General features: G+C 37.1%; 1 protein-coding gene across 6 annotated transcripts in view; it reads left to right on the top strand.

Moving 5' to 3' along the window:
- The window catches only part of LOC100183188, a 43,329-nt gene that overhangs the window by 7,620 nt on the left and 17,421 nt on the right, over window positions 1–18,288 (top strand). For 4 of the 6 annotated variants that reach the window (XM_026833951.1, XM_026833948.1, XM_009864064.3 and 1 more), the window contains exons 7-12: window positions 248–325; window positions 2,876–2,967; window positions 3,149–3,260; window positions 3,733–3,831; window positions 5,276–5,404; window positions 18,074–18,106. In XM_026833951.1, coding sequence (XP_026689752.1) covers window positions 248–325; window positions 2,876–2,967; window positions 3,149–3,260; window positions 3,733–3,831; window positions 5,276–5,404; window positions 18,074–18,106 — 543 coding nt within the window. Of the gene's footprint in view, window positions 1–247; window positions 326–1,943; window positions 2,678–2,875; window positions 2,968–3,148; window positions 3,261–3,732; window positions 3,832–5,275; window positions 5,405–13,232; window positions 14,763–18,073; window positions 18,107–18,288 lie in introns of those variants that run through there. The other 2 variants (XM_026833955.1, XM_026833958.1) reach the window with 2 other exon arrangements.

Below are 18,288 nucleotides of genomic sequence, written 5' to 3'. Positions count from 1 at the left end.
TAGAAACACGCTGCTTCCATGTTTCGCCCCGACTAGGTTTCCCTTATACCTTTCCCGAGTGTTCCTAAGTGTAAGCGACCGTCTATTAAATGCTTTATGGTCACAGTTGTAGGGTAGATAGCTATATTGAGACAAACGTATATGCCACAGTGTTATATTGTGCGCAGCCAGGTTAATTTTAATTATTGTTTTCTTTGTTAGCTTTTTTTTAAAACTAATTGAACAACTTGCCATTGGATTATTGCAGCAATCGTCGCAAGTCTTTCGAAACCAACACAAGCTCCAAGAAAAATATTCTTCAGAAAGCAGCTGGAATTCTTGACCGGTAAGCAACCTATATAGTTTGATATATCAAAACATGTAACTATAGTTATGTTGCCCTCAATTATGCCGCTACACCGGAAATAACGGCCATGTTGTGTGAGCAAATGCTCTATATTTCTTTTGTTAGCCATATTTACAGTCGAAACAAATAGAAACGGTTTGCATGTTGTTTGTTAATGTATTTAGTTCTCTCTTTTTTTTATTCATTTAAAATTTTAAATGCGATGACAAAGTTCTCCCAATGGGAATAATGATGTCAAAAATTGTAATTTGAGATTCCAATATGGGATATCGCAGAAAGGTTAACATTTTATAAATGACTTCGTTTTTCAATATTTATTGCGTATTTGTTTAGCTTAGCTATAGTCGGTTACACAATATGTTGTGTATGCAGAGATAAAATTAAATTACGACAGCAAACTTAAAAAGCTCAGTTTGTGGTGACATAGTATCGAATGATGCTACAAGCAAATCCATAGTATTATAGTGGGGTAAGATGGTCCCACATTTTCTTTTCTTGTTCCATTTGTTAATAAAGAAAACATGACCAGGAAACACAAGGTTTAGGTGCTAATGGTATCCCATTTTCCCCATAGTACCATATTACGTAAAAGTCACTGTTGTTTTTATACTCAGCACATGAAATATGCGATGATGCAAAAACTCTGAAGTTGTGTGCAGAAACTAACTGTGTCATTCAATCACCGTATGACGGTTATGTACTTCTTATACTTCGTTAATGCTGGCCGGTTGTCGCACCAGATTTGCGTATTTAATTTTCATTTATAGATGTCACCTCAGAATGAACGTTGGGAGTTTTAGTCAAGTTAAAGCTATAAATGTTTTTACTCACCGGATGATGCGGTCGTTCTTACCAAAAATGGGACTCAGTGTTAGCGGTGACGTAATAACGTTATTGGGGAAGTCCTATGAAGGTTTCTACAGCTTTTAAACTTAAAGAAACAGTTCATTTTAAATTTTCCAGTTAGATATGCAAGGGTTAGACACTGCAAAAGCGTTTATATTGTCAATACAGTGAATCAGCTATTGGACGTTTGATATACACATCCGCAGGTGTATATAAACAAATCTATTGCTATAGTTATGATAGCAAGGACTGCCTTAGCACTGAATAACATCCGCTTACATTGAGTCGAAGAAAGCTTCGTATACTTCCAACAAAGTTGTTTATGTTTAATTGCTCGGTATACTAGCCAGATGTATATAAAGAAAAGTTACGTCTTTGTTTCGACAACGAAGCTTTTGTTGAGTCATGAAAAAGTTTACTTGTGTCTATAAAGTAGTCGTCATTAGTATATAATGACGTCAGTAACTTATCACTTCAATTTACATACAGACGATAAACACTAATATTACAGGCATATAACTAGACAGAAGCAGATATCGGGCGTGACAGCAGTGTCGCTTCTTTCGCAGTATATGCAGTCGCACGTATAGTTACATAAATATAGACTTTTGTATCATTAACGCTGTTTATAGCGCCGCATTTGAGTATTACCTTAATCTCTATTCATAAGCAGTTTTCCTTAATTTAATAGGCATTTCAATCTGTACTCAGAGATATTATTTTTTTAATTTCTTCACGATGCCTTTTCACAACAGTTAGGTTTGAAGCGCATATTTGTCAACTAGGTTGTTTATGTGAAGTTACTTTCATACTTGAGTGCAACAGCATGGCGTCGAAACGTGCGTTGAGGTCGAGCAAGAGTGGCGAATCCGACTCTAAGAGAAATTCTTGCGTTAACGTTGTCGAGGCCGAGGTTTTGAGCTTGAAGCATAGGATGGATCAGATAGAACATCAGATGCATCTTCGTCTTGTCAATATTGAGAGCGCCTTGTCGCAATTACAAGGACAATATGAGATGTTTTCAAGAAAACACTCAACAACTTCTTCTGCCTCTTGGAGCAATGTCCTGGAAGAGGACGAGGACACTGGGCCAGAAGATTCAAGGAGCAACTCACTGACAAATGTAGCAAATCATGAAGCTGTGCTCCTCTTACACGGACTTTCTCATGTAGAAGATGAGAGTTCGGAAGAATTGCACAGAAGAATCAACATCTTTTTTCGGGAGACTTTAGGGATGACATGGGAAGAAATAAAGGCGTTATCATTTTCTGGTTGTTTTAGGCTGGAAGCTTCAGATAAATCGAAAGGGAAAAAATCCAATAATCCTGTCACTCTTAAGTTCAATCGAGGCAGTGACGCAGAATTCGTCAAGTCCAGAGTTTCAGTGGCAAGAATTCAGGGTTACAACATAACAGATTTAGATCTTACTTTGCCCAGCACTCCTAAAAACAAGTCACCACAGAGGATTAAAGAGTTGACGGCAGGGTTAGTCAACCTGGTGATAAATATTCTTTACTAAGTTACTTTTGTGGCAATCCACCAACTCCATCATAAATCCCAGGTCTCACGGTTTAATACGCGCAGGACCTCACCGTTACAAAATAAAAAATGATCAAGCAGCACACAGTTAACTTACTATGTTTTAGAAGTTCGCTATAGTTTAAAATCTATTTTATTCCACAGAAGTGACTTCCTACGTCGGTTGTCACCTGACCGTAGAAGATCTCCCAAAACAAGCACGGAGAATTTAACGGAGCAGAAAGAAAGTCCAACAGGTTTGATTCACCACCCAATTGAAAATAATAAACGCTGTTTATATTTACAGTATTAGTTGTCTGTTTAATAGAACAACTAAACTAACCATATTATAAGGACCATCCGCGAGGGTTATTGAGTTACATTCATTCATGCAGTTGATTCAAATCCACATACACATTTGATTCAAATTTATTTCAGACATGACATCTGTGGCGTCCAACAACCAATCTCCTTTCGTGAGAAACTTTCTGCGTAAAAGTAACATGGATGGTGCGCATGCAGAAGAGAAGTCGGCGTCTGCTGACGAGAAGTAGGATTAATATATGTTTTGACACGAATATTATTCAAACCATTTAAATAAACTATGGCCAAAGCGTAGCTTATATGTCAGGTTAGGGTAAGAGATTTTCAGTCTCTCCATGTTTTTCCATTCTCTTATTTGTTCCATTTACTAGTAAACAAAGAACATTCATGGAATTAAATATCCGTATCGTCACAATTCTAAAAGAGCGTTATTAATTGAGTAATATGAAGAGCATCCCAAACTACCTCATAGGAAACATGAAGCTTCCCATCTTACACTATAGTACTGTAACATAATTAAAGTTTATTTATATCTTTGGTATTTATATAATGTAAATTAATTAATTTAGCAAAGAAAATTGAATTAACACCGGTTAAACACTATCAAAAAAAGTACTGTTGAAACGATAATTTATATATATAAATGTGTTTTTTTTTTGTTGAGCGTTAAATGTAATGTTGTTTTGTTTTCATTGAAGGGATAAACAACAAAAGAAGTTTTCTCCGAGAAGAAGTTTACGAAAACTTAAACCTAGGAAGACAAGCGCTGGCGAGCGAAAGTCGCCACCTTATGTTCGGTATGTTACTTCTTTTGAAGGTTTAAATTTTTAGTAAGGCTTTTGCTTGATACTGTTTCACGACTCAGTAAAATGTGTCAACTTAAATCAGTTTTAAAACAAAACTTCCCCAATCAGTTGGCTACGTATCGTAAACCGATAATTAACGATCTGTATGGAGTGATGTACCTCACACGCGGGTCGATCATTCAATGTTCGCTGTTTTCCCCATGACTGGACTCCATTGTGGTTTTCCACAACCCAGAAACTCTGTGACTGATTTCCGCTTTAAACAATGGAAAACATTCCAACACAAAGCGAGTTCGCGTGGCGGTTACTTGAAAACGAAACAGCGACCTGTAATACTATATATTAACTCGTTCGAATTGGAATTCAAGCGATTGCTCGTTTTAAACAACTACAGACATGTTACTACTTTATAGTAAAACCGACATACTATCGATAGAAACAGCTTGCTTGTAGGTAGTACATGGGTTTCAAAACATTGTAAATTTTGATGAGAATTATAAAAGCGTCTACAACACGAGCTGAACTTCGTTTTAGCAAAAGGTTTCCTATGTCGTCTACAGCAGTTTTCTCGTGATAAGTGTCACACAGTTCAGTGAAGGTTCATCCCAGTTTTATATTGTTGGTTAGTACAGATACCATTTAAAACGAAATTAAAGTCTTTTAACATCTGCAATCAGATATGACTAATTTATACGAGACGTATTACTGCAAAAGGTCGTCAGGTCTTGTGCAATGACGTAAGCTCTGTATTGCAAAATCTGATTTTTAAATATGACGTCATAAAATCTCATGATTCGAAATTATTTCAGTTGCGGTTTCGGACGAATATAAACAAAGAGACCTAAGGAATAAAGTTTTACTAAGAATATAAGACTTGTTTTTACATATTTTAAAATAACACGTTAAAAGCCAGCTGGGTTGCCATCGTAACCGCTTATGCTTTAAAACCAGTAAGAAATGTTAAACATCATTTGCACGCCTTAGCTCTGACATTATTATGAATAATTAATAATATGTCCCATATGAGAAGTAATGCCATAAAACTATCTTTTGTGTTGCGGCCGTGGTATGGCATCTGCCTAATTGAAGTCAGGCCTTTGAATATATACCGCTTTCAAAATGAACAAGTATCAATCTGTAACAGAATAAGGTCAAACCTTCTTTTGTGCGTCTTTTAAAATTAATGAAGTTTTCCAAAATGTCACTGCGTTTCCACTGTTCATACATTGTAACATCGAATGTCAGACAAAAACGTGAAGCAAGGTCAAGAAATAAATATAACCGGTTGCTTGAACATCGAATGCTTATGTGAGTAAATGTTGAAGGCCATAGAATTCCAATCCTGAACTCAAATGCAAATCTGTCTAAATAAACCTAAATTAGGTTCCCTATATAAGAGAAAATACAAACCTGAAATTATTATTTTTCTCTATAGTACATCAAATGACAATCTTACGACGCAGAGCAAATGTCATGGATGTGGGTTTGTGTTGGAGACAGGATCCGATCCTCACATGTCAATCAACGGTGTTCACTACCATAAGGATTGCTTCAAATGTCGAAAGTAAGATTGCTATTTAACGTTATATTTTTGGCTGGTTCATTATGGACTTGACTGATTCATTATGGATCTAAATATATGTTTGGTCCGATAGAAATAGCGGAACATCGTTTATAACGTGATATACATGGGACACGTGCATATAAATATTCCAATTATATGTTTCGCCTAGGTGGCGCTAATAGTGCACAAAAAATGTTTCATTTTTTTTAAAACCCCGACTAAGCTCTTGCTACTTACCTGGATGTGGTAACGTCACTGGGAAAACTATATTATTGTAAAGGTTTCAAACTTGTTCAATATATGGAACATGAAGTACTTACACGCTGCCAGTTCCACCTCATGGCTGAGCAAATAATACTCTCCAATCTTAAGTATGTATAAGATACGGTTATGATTGTTTTTCGACTGTTGACGGTGAGTCAACATTTTATAAAGATGACTTTCTTGTGTTTGCTTTTATCGATACTGACATTTTGAGTTGAAGCCTCATTAGAAAACCACATAGAAAGGTGAAATGTTGTTGGGTTATATGAAAGCTAGTTTAGCAGCTACTGTAAATATTGATGAGTTTATATTTAACGTTGCATATGCTGCGGACTATAAATATTATCATCAGAGATGATATTATAAGACAAGAAGTATGTTGGAAAACTTGCAGTATTGTAGTTTGGAGTTTTTAAGGTAATTGCGAACGACATAACGTATTCTTCCGCTTGTGGCATATTTTGTGCAAGACGCATCTCATATTGCGCTTCGTTGAGTCACAAGAGAAAAATTCTTGTTGTTGTTGTGTTAATAAACCTCGTCTGCCCAATTCCCAATCAAGCATATCTTAAGCAAAACTCGACGCAATTATTTGTTCGTTAGCGGTAGATGGCGATAAGATGAGAATAATTTTAGCGCCCAGCAGTTTATATTTCACCTATTTATTTTGGTATGCATTAGTGCCAGCAGTAGTTTGAAATTTTAAAATCTGCAGCAGCGTGGCAGAAAATCCCCGATGTTATCATGTTTATAGAATGTTATCAATGTCGTGCTTTCGTAATCTCCGACTCGTTTGCAAACGTCTTTACGTCATAGTGTTATGACACTCGCGGATTTTCATGTTCGAATGATGAAAAGCAAGTTTAATAATCAAGCTGTATATTTTGCCAACATGTGTTGTTGTTTGGGAGAAACGCTCGGTTTAATATTACGACGAAGTTTGACGTCATAGGTTTAAAAGTTCAAACCAATTTTTCGCAACTTTTGAGCGTATCATTGATCCACGGTATAATATTTTCATTATGTATTCATGTCCAACGTGTAGGTCGTTTTAATCGGATCTATTAGCTGAAGAAATAACAGTTATACAATTAACGGCGACTCGCGATCCGTAGCAAAGAATGGATGCGACCACGGTTCGGTAAACAGTCAGCAGATTAACCTTACCACGGCAGCCTCCCATCACGTCAATGCATCGGGTTCATGTTTTGCATGACTCTCATCTTGTAAAGTTTGATCTCATCTAAGACGATGAGCAGTACAAGCATAATTTGTGTAAACACAGCAAGTGGCCGTTGTGTAACGTAAACACAGGTGGTTAGAGATTTGATGATAATTAACTTTTTCAGCTGTATTGAAGTTACGACCGAGTAAAGAAATGCTTAAAACGGTTTGGGGGGGATATCCAACAACTGTTTGGGATTTAGTTTGAATATATATTACTGTGGGCAAGATGACGGATAACCGTTAGCCCCAATAAATCCCATATTTTTGGTCGTGTTTTCCTAATCAACGACGCTCTTTTAGAGTCGCGAGGCTACGGTTAAACAACTTCGTAAAAAATCCTAGTTTATTACCAAATGTGATGAGAAGAATTTAAATAAGTCCTATCCAACCCCACCCTTTTACTATACATGTTATTCCATTAATGCCTTCACAATAAGTTATGCTATTCTTCCACATTCTTGACGGATCAACTTGACACATGGTGTGTATCTCATCCAATGTTTAACATCATGCAATTATACGTAAATGAGTGTTTGATCTACACTTGAGCATTTGAATGCAAACATAAGTTTTGTTCCGAAGAAACAGTCGAGGGTCGTTACGTTGACAAAACATAATGGCTGTAAAATATTTTTAAGTTTCTTGTGCCAGGAAGAATATATTTATTCATATCGCCATAATAGAGTGGGGTTAAGTGGGATATGTTCTATTTCTTGTCCCATTTGATAGTAAACAAAGAATATTTACATATTTATATAACCCCATTGCTGTGACTCAGGAAAGCATTGTTAATTGTTTGTTAATCACAAGCAGGAAATGTAGGATTTGGGTTTAGGTGCTAACAATATTCCATTTTACCCTACAGTGTATTGTTATCATTAATTTAGGTTATGACCATTATTTTTTTAAGGTTCTGTAGCCAAGCTGTTGTTCGTCTATATCTCACGTAGCGGTTTTGCGCGTGGATAAATTCTTACGCCGACCGTCTGTTTAGGCGGCTTGCATTACTTTATACTGTATGAATAATGTATACTAAGGAAATACATTTTTAAGTCACTATAAACGTACATGAATCTCGACATGCATGGTGTTAATTTATATGCTACTGCTGTATTGTGGACTGTTAAAATGAGTTGTTTTGTTTGTAATATCTATGGGAAATCTTGCGGTAAAAAAATAACACCATGTGTACTTTTAAATATAGATTTATTAAGATGTAAACATTATGCCTTTTTCTCTTAAAATCAGCTTAAATATTGTAGTGTAGATATTGAAAGTTGCAGAAGTGAAGTTCCTGCAAACGCGTATTTAATAAAGATAGTTTTTAAGAACTGTTGTTTTGCTGATAATTTCCTTCTCTTTGTTGTTTTAATTAATCTGTTCATAGTTAGCATGTTCGTTAAGATAAGTAAAGTTATGTAAGCAAATTGAATATAAAGTCAGCTTAAATGTAAACATCGGAAAACCGGTTTATGTCGCCCACATACTTCCAAAGCAGGGGTGGTAATAATTATAATAACAATAATAATAATAATGGTAGTGTTCTTATTCTTTATTCAACTTAATTTTACGAACGAACGTTGTAATTGTTTTATGCGGTTTACCAAGCCCATGCAGTCCAATTAAAAGCATACAGCAGGCAAAATTATCAGAAAGTTGTCGATAATTTTTCCCACAACGTATAAACAAGTTAATAAGAATGAAAACTAAATTGCTATAGTAGTTGTCATTGATAAACTTTTTCTTTGGTTTTGTTTCTGTGTCGTTCCCTTTGGCAAGCGATAGGCATAGATTAGCGGATAATCATCGGTAATAATAATACGTGTCGGATGTTGAAACAGAGGTCAGCTTGTGTAACATTCAGTGTATGCGTTGCGCGATCAGTGGAATTTAAGGGGGATTATACCACGCAGTGAAGTGCAACTTGCCTTCACCACATTTGCCAATCTCTATAAAGACACCCCCCGATCACGTGGTCAAGTGACGTCACAGAACTTGGGTTTCCTTTCGCTGACTGCAAGTAACGATCGTTAGTGGCATTCAGGGGGGTCAGCAGAATAGGGTTACCTCCTAATCATTTAACAATTGACTGAGTGATTGGGCGCTCTGGGAGTCTCTTTCGTAGTTTTTTGGGAAGGTCTTCTTATCTAAATTGATTTGGTGATGGATGCTAAAACGATGACTTTTCTATCCACGTACAATTGAAAGCAACTGCATACGGACGTTTTAATGTCATCTATATTGGACTAGAAGCGTGTTGAATTGTAACCATGTTACGAAGTTCTAATATTTAAAAATAAATCCCTTTTTTTAACCCACGTGCGTCACTCGTATGAGTAGCTTCACGTATAAATTTTCATACGTTTAGTCAAGTCATACAAATTTAAAATTTGTGTAGGCTTTCCTTTTTTGGTGGTTTTGCATAACATTTGTGTTAAGCAGGGGCAATACTGTTATTGCGTGGAATTTGGTATCGAAACTGCTGGTAAGCGTTTAGTGATGTTTACTTTTCACTTCCGATAATGCGCGGAGTAATCTAGCATATATAGTTTTCTATGTGCGTAGCAAGCCAGTTGTGCGCTTGTGTGAAAGAACTCGTGACAGCATCGTTGCAGCGTTGCTTGGCCGTCGGAAAACGTGTAGCGACGAACCGTCAATCAAACACAAAAAGAAGTCTCCTGTTTGAAACGTTGTCTGGTGTCAGTGCGGCAGGTTAAGTGGTCAAGGTAGCAGGATAACTAAATACAGTTGCGGTGCGTCGGTTTGTTTGAGATTAGACTGTTTATGGGGCAAGCTGCTTTATTTGTTTGAGTACAGCTGTATTGTTAGACCTAGATAAAACAACGATCTTTTTAATGTTTGGTTCGACGATTTACGTTGTTGGAGAATCGTACTTTGTTAACCGGCCAGGTAAACTGTTTTCGACCGATTGTTTTACTTAATTTTTAGCCTTGTGTTTACCTGGGTTGTTTTGGAAATGAAAAATATTTTAAGTTTGGCTTAAACTTTTTTTGTTACGTCTCAATCTTGTCCACGTTCCCTTACCACGCACGCTTGTTGCATGATTAACTTGTTCTTATCATGCTTTTAACCGGATGCTGAGACATAATGTGAAACTTTGAGCTAAACTGTGTTATTTTTAATCGCATGATTCGACGTTTAGTTAGAATAATCATAAATTTGATTATACGCCGGGGATAAACTACTTTATTAATTTCATCAGGCACTTAAACGAAGTTGTAGGATATTAAGTATATTTGTTGAATGTTAAAACGCTTTTACTTTGTGTTGTTTTGTGTCGGGCACGTGAGGCGTTTCAGTATACTAGAAACATAAATATTAAAAGCGAATTACACTAATAAATAAAACCTACGAGGTCAGCGATTCAATTATTTTCGCTTGTTTAGTATTAAGGAGCTTATTAAGAGTAAATTAACAACGCTAATTTAAAGTCGCGAAGAGAAGGTTGAACAATTCTATCAATAATCTTTGTTTACTATCACTTGGGGCGGAAAAAAGAGAATGAAGATGTCCCATCTTACCCCACTACCCTATACAGCAGAATGTTAATTACAAATATTTAGTCAATTTTTGTTGGCAAAGCAAGCTGGTCATAAACTTTAGAGGTTGATTAGCAGCGGTGTTGACTTCCATATATTCAAGTATACAGCTCACGACTTTCGTTGACTGAGGTAATTGCGCCTCTGGAGAACGTAATCATAGGGTGCGTACTGCAGTCGCCTTTTTGTCGCGTTCGAAATCTAATTATTTCGGGGTCGCCTTCTGTCCTTGTTTTGTCAAGAGTGACGTGAGATCTCCCTGAGTCGACAGTTGTTTACGTTGTTAAGACTTAAGTATTGTATATCCAATATCCGTAACTAACTCGTTTATATCTGATAGCGTTCTTGATAATTTGACTAATTGATCGTCTCTACTTATCTCATTATACTCGTATAGTATCATCAAGAAACAGTATGTACGTAAGTTGTGGTTATTCTGGTACATTTAATTTGGTAATTTGTAGAAATGAGAAACTGTCTGGGTACTTATGAAATTAAATTATGTTTTCACGTTTTCCATATTTTATCAAAACTTACCCAAATGTGTGAGTCGGTGTTTTTAATAGCGGTGCTCTTTTATATACAAAGGGTACGCATCTGCCGCATTGTTTACAAAACGAGTCAATAATTGCAGATCACGAGCTGCAGCACACGGCACGTGATACGAGACCGGTTATCGGTCAAAACGTTGCCGCTTTGCACCTATGATGTCATTCGCATAAAATATGCATTAAGGAGTTCAAAAATTTATACAGAACATCCTGAGTGTTTATATTTCGTCAATTTTATACTACGTGTAAATCGGAAACGTAGTATTCCGTGTGCGAAGCATTTAGTTCTACTCTATACTATACAATAGCTTTATTTATTCAATGTCTAATTATATAAGCGGCGATTACAACATTCATTCGCGGTTGCTGACTCAAGGCTTCTTAATTCGATTTCGTCAACGACCTACCGCTCATCCATTTTAACCTCGTGTTGAATTTAACTGTCACTGACGCGACGAATAAACTTCACGAACCGACAAAAGATTAAATCTTCAACCGACAATTACAATTTTTCGCCTTGCCGTGGTTCGAGCGCCGAACCTTCAATTTACACTCAAGTTTAACGTTTTCTCGGCATGACGTCACAGCTCCGATGTCATAATCTATCTAATCAATCAACACTTGTGGATAATTAACCTAATCGTTTATTTTTAATCCTATCAAACTTGGTTCGGCGTATGTTTTGTGTCGTTCTGGAAGGTATAGTAGGGTGGGGTAAGATGGGATATGTTTTCATTCTCTCTTTTATCCCATTTAGGACAGTAAAAAAAATATTTTCGAAATCATTTAACCGTCCCCCAGGACTCTAAAATAGCGTTGTTACTTGCTCAAAACACGATCCGAAAATATAGGATTTACGTTAGAACAGTAAACCATGTTACTCCAAAGTAATATATTTTAAAATTTCCTAGTTAGAATAATGTAACATCATAATACTTCAGAACAACTAAGAAACCGTAAGTTTTAAAAGAGCCCCAGATATCTAAACCGCATATTTTGTTGTATGTCGCAGTTTCGTTTTATGTTTCACAGTTTTTTTTGTTTAAACTCAAACAAACAAAATTTGTTTCTACCGTGTCAAACATCTGTTTTGTAACTTCCGTATTCATTCTGCCTTTGTTCGTTCACACTACGTCACACACACGCGTGCTGCGTGTCAACGCATCGGCCCTTTTTACTACTCACGTGCTCACGCGGTCAAAAAGTAGGATTCTGCAGCGAGTTGCAGTTGTCTCTCATACTGATTACGACCAGGGCTGATTTTTTTGATTTCTTATTTAATTAATCCATTTGACGAGCGAACAAACAGGAGTTCAGAGTAGCAACTATATGTAATAATTAATTGAATTCAGCTATGTGAAAATTATGGGTTGTATTGTAACTATGTGCATATATTATAAACGCTGCAAAGGGAAAATATTACCAGAATGCAAAACAAAAACATTTTTAGATTTCCAAGTAATTTGTCGCCACTTGGGTCGAAAAATGGTGTCGGATTGTAAGTTGATAGCAGCAGGGAATGAATATGGAAACGTTTAGCCGCTGACTGCACCCGTTTCTATTATCGGCTTTCGGGGAAATAATGAATACGTTTTGTGTGTTGACATTTTTGTTGCTATATATACCCCATACAGCATGCAATATAAGGATAAAGCAAATATTTAATATAGTTATGCTAGCACGTTGGATTGTATGCAATTCAATTAAAGAGTATTTCAGTATCTTTTAATGTTTTTTAAATCTTTGTGAAAATTTAAATGACGTCATATTGCTTGGGAAACAAGGACTCGCCGTAAGCGATATAGAGATCGTATTACCTGCAATTATCTCGCTCGCCCAATTTGGTGGTCGTACTCGCATAGAAGGTAATTTTCAATCGAGTTTCGTGATCGACATAAAGAAGTCACAGTTCAATTAAACGACGAAGATTTATCACCGATTTCCACGTAACTTTTCCACGTTGTCGTCATTCACCGGCGCATTTAATAGGGGCAGGGCTGGCGAAGTTAGAATAGGTCAACTTTTATATCGTTAACTACTGGAAACTAGGTAAAGAAACAACGTGTTATATTAAGAATAGCAGATATAACAATATATTTGTCATTTAGTTTATTATATATTCTATTGTTGTAGGTAGTAGACTGTTTATTTGCGCAATCGATCTTACGAATATATTTGTACCGTCTAAAACAAATAGGTACATGTACATATTAGCGAGCGCTGGGGTGTTCCAGTTTAAATACCACCATACCAATTATAGCACTGGTTGTCACACAGACAGAAACATTCACATACGAATGACTATATACGACCTACTTATCCCCCACGTTAAAAATCAGCGATATGTGAAACGGAAGTTATAAATGACACAGCACGTACTGTAACATTCGGTGACCAGCAGTGACGTTTTTGAATGCCTTGTTACGTAATAAAGGTTCGTTTTCCTGTTGCCCAAGATGCCTGTCTGTTACATTTACAACTATGTAAAGTCGGTTAGTTAGTTCCGGTCAGTGAAGCTTCGTTTGTTTATTTATCACACTTGCTTTGTTTGTATGTACACAGGCGGGACTATTCTAGTAACTTAGGTAACTGTTATTTTCATACTGGTTAAGATTTGTGTGATAAAAAAGGAGCCGCGAGGAAGTGCTGTACAAGTTGTTTTGAGGTGAAGGAATACACAAGAATCATAACAGAGTATAGAAAGATGACTTTACCACCAGCCACAATGATGAGGCCGGAGGATTTGTTCTTCTCTCCACAAAAACTGCAACATTCGAATGACGAAGAAGCTGTCGATCCTACAATATCTCCCGACCGCTGCTTCACAAACTGTTACGAGAATCCGTGGACGCCTCGTTTCCCAGCAACAAGGAGAAGACGAGCTGGAACCGTGACTCTTTCACGGCCTCTAACGCCGGGAAAGCCCCCTACAAACTCCAACAGACTTTCTCTGTACAATGAACTCGATTCTCGACTTTGCTCAGGGGTAGAAGGCGGGAGTGTCAAGCTCACTGCAGAAAGAAACGAGAATAAACCTGTTAGCGTAGACTACGGTAATGGTGAAGTTGTTGGCAAACCGCACACGAAGGAGCCCAGGCTTTCTGTTCAACTTAGACCTAAAAAGCAAGAGAGACCGAAACGCCCAGTTTCTATGGTAGCGCGACCAGAAACTTTAGAACTTTCCGTTGGTTTTTCAGAAGACATTTCAACAATCTTTGATGCAGCTACGATGCAAAACACAAGCGTTAGTTCAAATGAGTCTACAAATATGCAGACAAAGACCGGAACATTGGAAACAAAGGATACTTTGGTGACGGTAGTTAAACCATCCAGACAGATTAACCAAATCGTTACGGATAATACCGAAACAAATAATGACGTACAGACTGAACAATCTTCCAAAGTGAAAGTTGTTTTGCGGCCGAAAAAAGACTCGCCGGATGACTCGGACGCTAAGAAAGGAAGACGACGGTCTCTTCCCATATTCTCTCTCAGGAGGAATTCTGTTACCAACGGCTTCAGCGTATTTAAAAATGTTTTCAGCCTTTCTAAAATTGTCGGCGAAAAATCGGATAAATCTGCAGAAGGCAGGAGACAATCGTTACCGGAAAATAAGATAAGGGAAGAAATATCATCCAGAAGAAAGTCCAGAAAGGCGTCCTCTGCATCTTCACTTTCTTCCAATTCATCTTCATCATCGTTTAGTGGGAAACTTCGGCCTATCCTCCGTCGCCACCAGAAGAGCGAGAAGAGACGGTAAATATAATTTCTGCTGTGTGCGGTGTGCGTGGTATTTTACGTGTGAATAGGAATTCATTCAGAGCTCACTGTTTTTAAACCGACGGGTCTGAAAGGCATACTTAACTATACACGTGTTAAGACAGGTATACTAATCTCGTGGTCTCTGCCACTTGACCCTGTCTCCTGTTACAGACTTATTTTGCATGCCGTATCACTTCGTCACATACTCCGTGGTTCTTGTGTTTTTAGTTAAGGTGGAAAGGGCAATGTCACATATGGCTCATTTATGTTTATATTCTCCCTAAGTGGTTAGGTCAAATATTTTTACCAAAATATTGGTTGTAGTTTTAACAGGGGTCGTAAGCTTATTGTACGGCACACAATTTAGCTGTCAAGAATATGACTTCCGTTGCCACGAAACCCAAACACAGTATTTCCGTTAAACTTCGAATTGAGTAAATTAGACCAGAAGGAAATACTTTGTATTATTGGCGTGTGAATGGTTGGTGCCAACATTGTGGCATTATTCTTTCTTCATTTGGTTGACTTTGAACGCATTGAATATTTGAAACACTGTGGTATTTTATCAGTCGGCTTTTCGTACAATGTCGTAATTTATGCTCCGCTGCGCCTTCGAGCGACACTGTATCGAATGTATGTATATCGAACTGAGGGCGTGCGGTAAAACTCTGCTTCTAGATCCTTGACGGACACATTGTGTTATTCGTATCACACCATTTGCTATCTGTTGATGTTCATGGTTGTCCCACAAGTAATGAAGTTATGTGCTAGCTTCCTGCAGCTAGATGAGTGGTTACCTGATTATTGTTTAAGATTTTAGAACTAATTAATCATGCGAACCAACAAACTACTTAACAGTTTGCGTAACCAACAGTCAGTGATCTTGTGTAAATATAAAGCGTGTACTGTCAGAGAGGATTCCTGCTACTGTGTTTATCTCCGCCTGGAAATCTTATTAAGAACAGATCCCTGGTGGTTTGTTGGTTAGGATGACTATGGATAGCTTTATTTTGATCAAAACGAATATGTTATTGGGAAGTCGGTTACTGGATTGTGGTGATTAGTTACATTTGATTCATTCAAGGTTTCAAATTGATTCATATCTTTTTAGTAAGCTATGTTTTTATGAAGTCATTCACTTCAGTATTAGAACGTGCTGATAGTATAGACAGCAGCATTATCGACACGAGCATAAAGAAACTTCCAAATATACCAAGTGTAGTATATACGCTATGTGTTAGGTGTATTCGGTGGTCGGTCAGTAGTTAAACAGATCATGCACTGTATACGTCAGTTCAGGAATAACCTGTTACAAATGAAAGTGTTCTGTGTTAATACAGATTTGTATATGGTTAAGCCATGTATTCGTTATTGTTTTAATTATGCACTCACGATATGACATTATGATAAATTGCTTTCTCGTTTGTTTCTACTTCGAAATAAGATTTCGTTGTGATTTATTGTCAGTAATGTTACAGCTGGTAAATTTGAAATGGGCGCAGACAAAAGATTCGCTCCGTCACAGCTGGAAACTGGTGACGACATTATAAACAAGTTTCCACCGGTTCCTTGAAGTCTAGGAGCCATTTCTGGTACAGTTTAGCAACATTAGGAAATGTTGTAGTAAGGTGTACAGGTTGTTGTCAGGCGGAAATTTTTTTGATGTGATTTCGGTTTGATGACGTAAAATACGTCGACCTATTGAGAAATAGATGTGTTCGACTTACAAAGGAAAAGCAGGGTCTTTTTATGACGAAGGCACAATATCCTATTTGTAACACCATATTAGGTTGTTTTGTAAAAAAGAACCTCACGATGTGGGTGAACTATTTCAGTTAGTCAAAAACATGCAATGCCTCATATACAGCTCATGTAGAATTTTAATATTTCTCGTGTTAATGAAAGGTTGAAGCTGTACGAGTCAATCGATATTAAACTATGCTCAGTAAAGTTCGTTTAAGAAAGCTAAGGTAGCGTTTAGGGAGAAAGTAGTCAATACTAATTTAATGTATGCTTCATGGGCGTTAGGTGTATTGCGATGCAGGTGTTCTAGAAACAACCGCATGCTGTTTTGCGAATAGGAGAAAGGCATAAGCTAATTAAAAGCGCTTCGTGGTTTGGTTATTTATTCCATTTACTTGTGCTTTTTCTATTTCTGCGATTTGTTGTGGTCGTGTAATGAATATTCAGGCGGATAGTCGATTCTTGAGAATAGCTCTAATCGCTTGCATTGTTTAAGCACCGATGCTGTGGTGATTTACGCCTTGTCATCATCGCCCAGCTATTGTTAATAGACAACACAGGTGACCACACTGCAATGTGACGTCACGAATTTAGCGTATTTTGAGTTCCTGCACCTTCTTGTTGTTAAACCAGAATGTCAGCTATTAGAAAAATAATTGTGCACTATTTTGAATATTTTGAAAATAATTGCAGCCAATTAGTTTTGGTAAACTAGAAATGTTCAGCTGGTATGCTCTTATCGATATTGCACTACCTGTTTTAATAGGTGTTTGTTCCACGTTTACCTAAAAACAGTTCCGCATTTTAGAGAAAAGTATCACAATACGCATTGGAGCGATGTGGCAGTAAAGACTGCTATTCGCTCATAAGTAAGCCATGGAGACTTGCGGTCAGGTTTTAGAGAAAAACATATTTTTTTCATGAGCTTAGGCCGCGTTTGATAAAACGAAGAGCTTGTTATCCTGTGCCATGCAGTTGTTGTGTGTGTTTGGTTGTATCCATACTATATTATGATAATGGTTCCAATTGATAAATGTTGCTAAACTTTTATTTGTATGACAGACATTAGATTCAGATTTGTCTGTTGCTTTACGAAGTTAAAGCCTGTACAGAAAATTCGATTAACATAACTGAACCAGCCAGACTGTAGCTATATATATTAAGTTTTAGCACTGTTTTATCTGCCAAAAAAGTTTACACAAAGTAATTCAAAAATGCCGGAAATAAAATGGCTTGACAATTTGCGCTCGCCCGGGAGCAGACCGAGAAAATATCGTCTTGAACGGTAAGCATGTCGGGCGGAGGGGTAATTTCATGGCAATCTCATGCATAACCGGATTTTGTGGTATTTTCTTTGGTTGGGAGTTTTTCAAGTCGCTTGCTGCAGAGATAAATCAACAGACGCTTTGATTACTGTTTGTTTATTCACGTACTGGCAGTAAAAACAAAAACGAAATTTACCGAAAACTTATTTACTGACCCATGACATGGCCTTTAATCAGTAATTATTAAAAGCAACGATCTTAGGGTTCACTCACTTTAACTGTTGCCTTGTTTTTCAGATGCGACGCTTCACTCACGTTAAAGACCGCCCGGTAAGTTTACTTAAACATTACAATTCTGTGTTGTATAACGTGCCTTATACATTTATATGTATAAGCATTTATCTAAACTCTAAAGTATCCTCCGCTGGTATGCTTGTTCGTCAAGCTTGATCAAATATTTTGTTAAAGTAGTTGGTACACATCTCAAACGTGAAAGCATGTTTAAGTATGTT

This window comes from Ciona intestinalis, chromosome 1 (genome assembly GCF_000224145.3).
Source record: "Ciona intestinalis chromosome 1, KH, whole genome shotgun sequence".
NCBI lineage: Eukaryota > Metazoa > Chordata > Ascidiacea > Phlebobranchia > Cionidae > Ciona > Ciona intestinalis.
The sequence above is the reverse complement of the archived record's forward strand: the minus strand, read 5'-3'. Positions and strand labels throughout refer to the sequence as shown.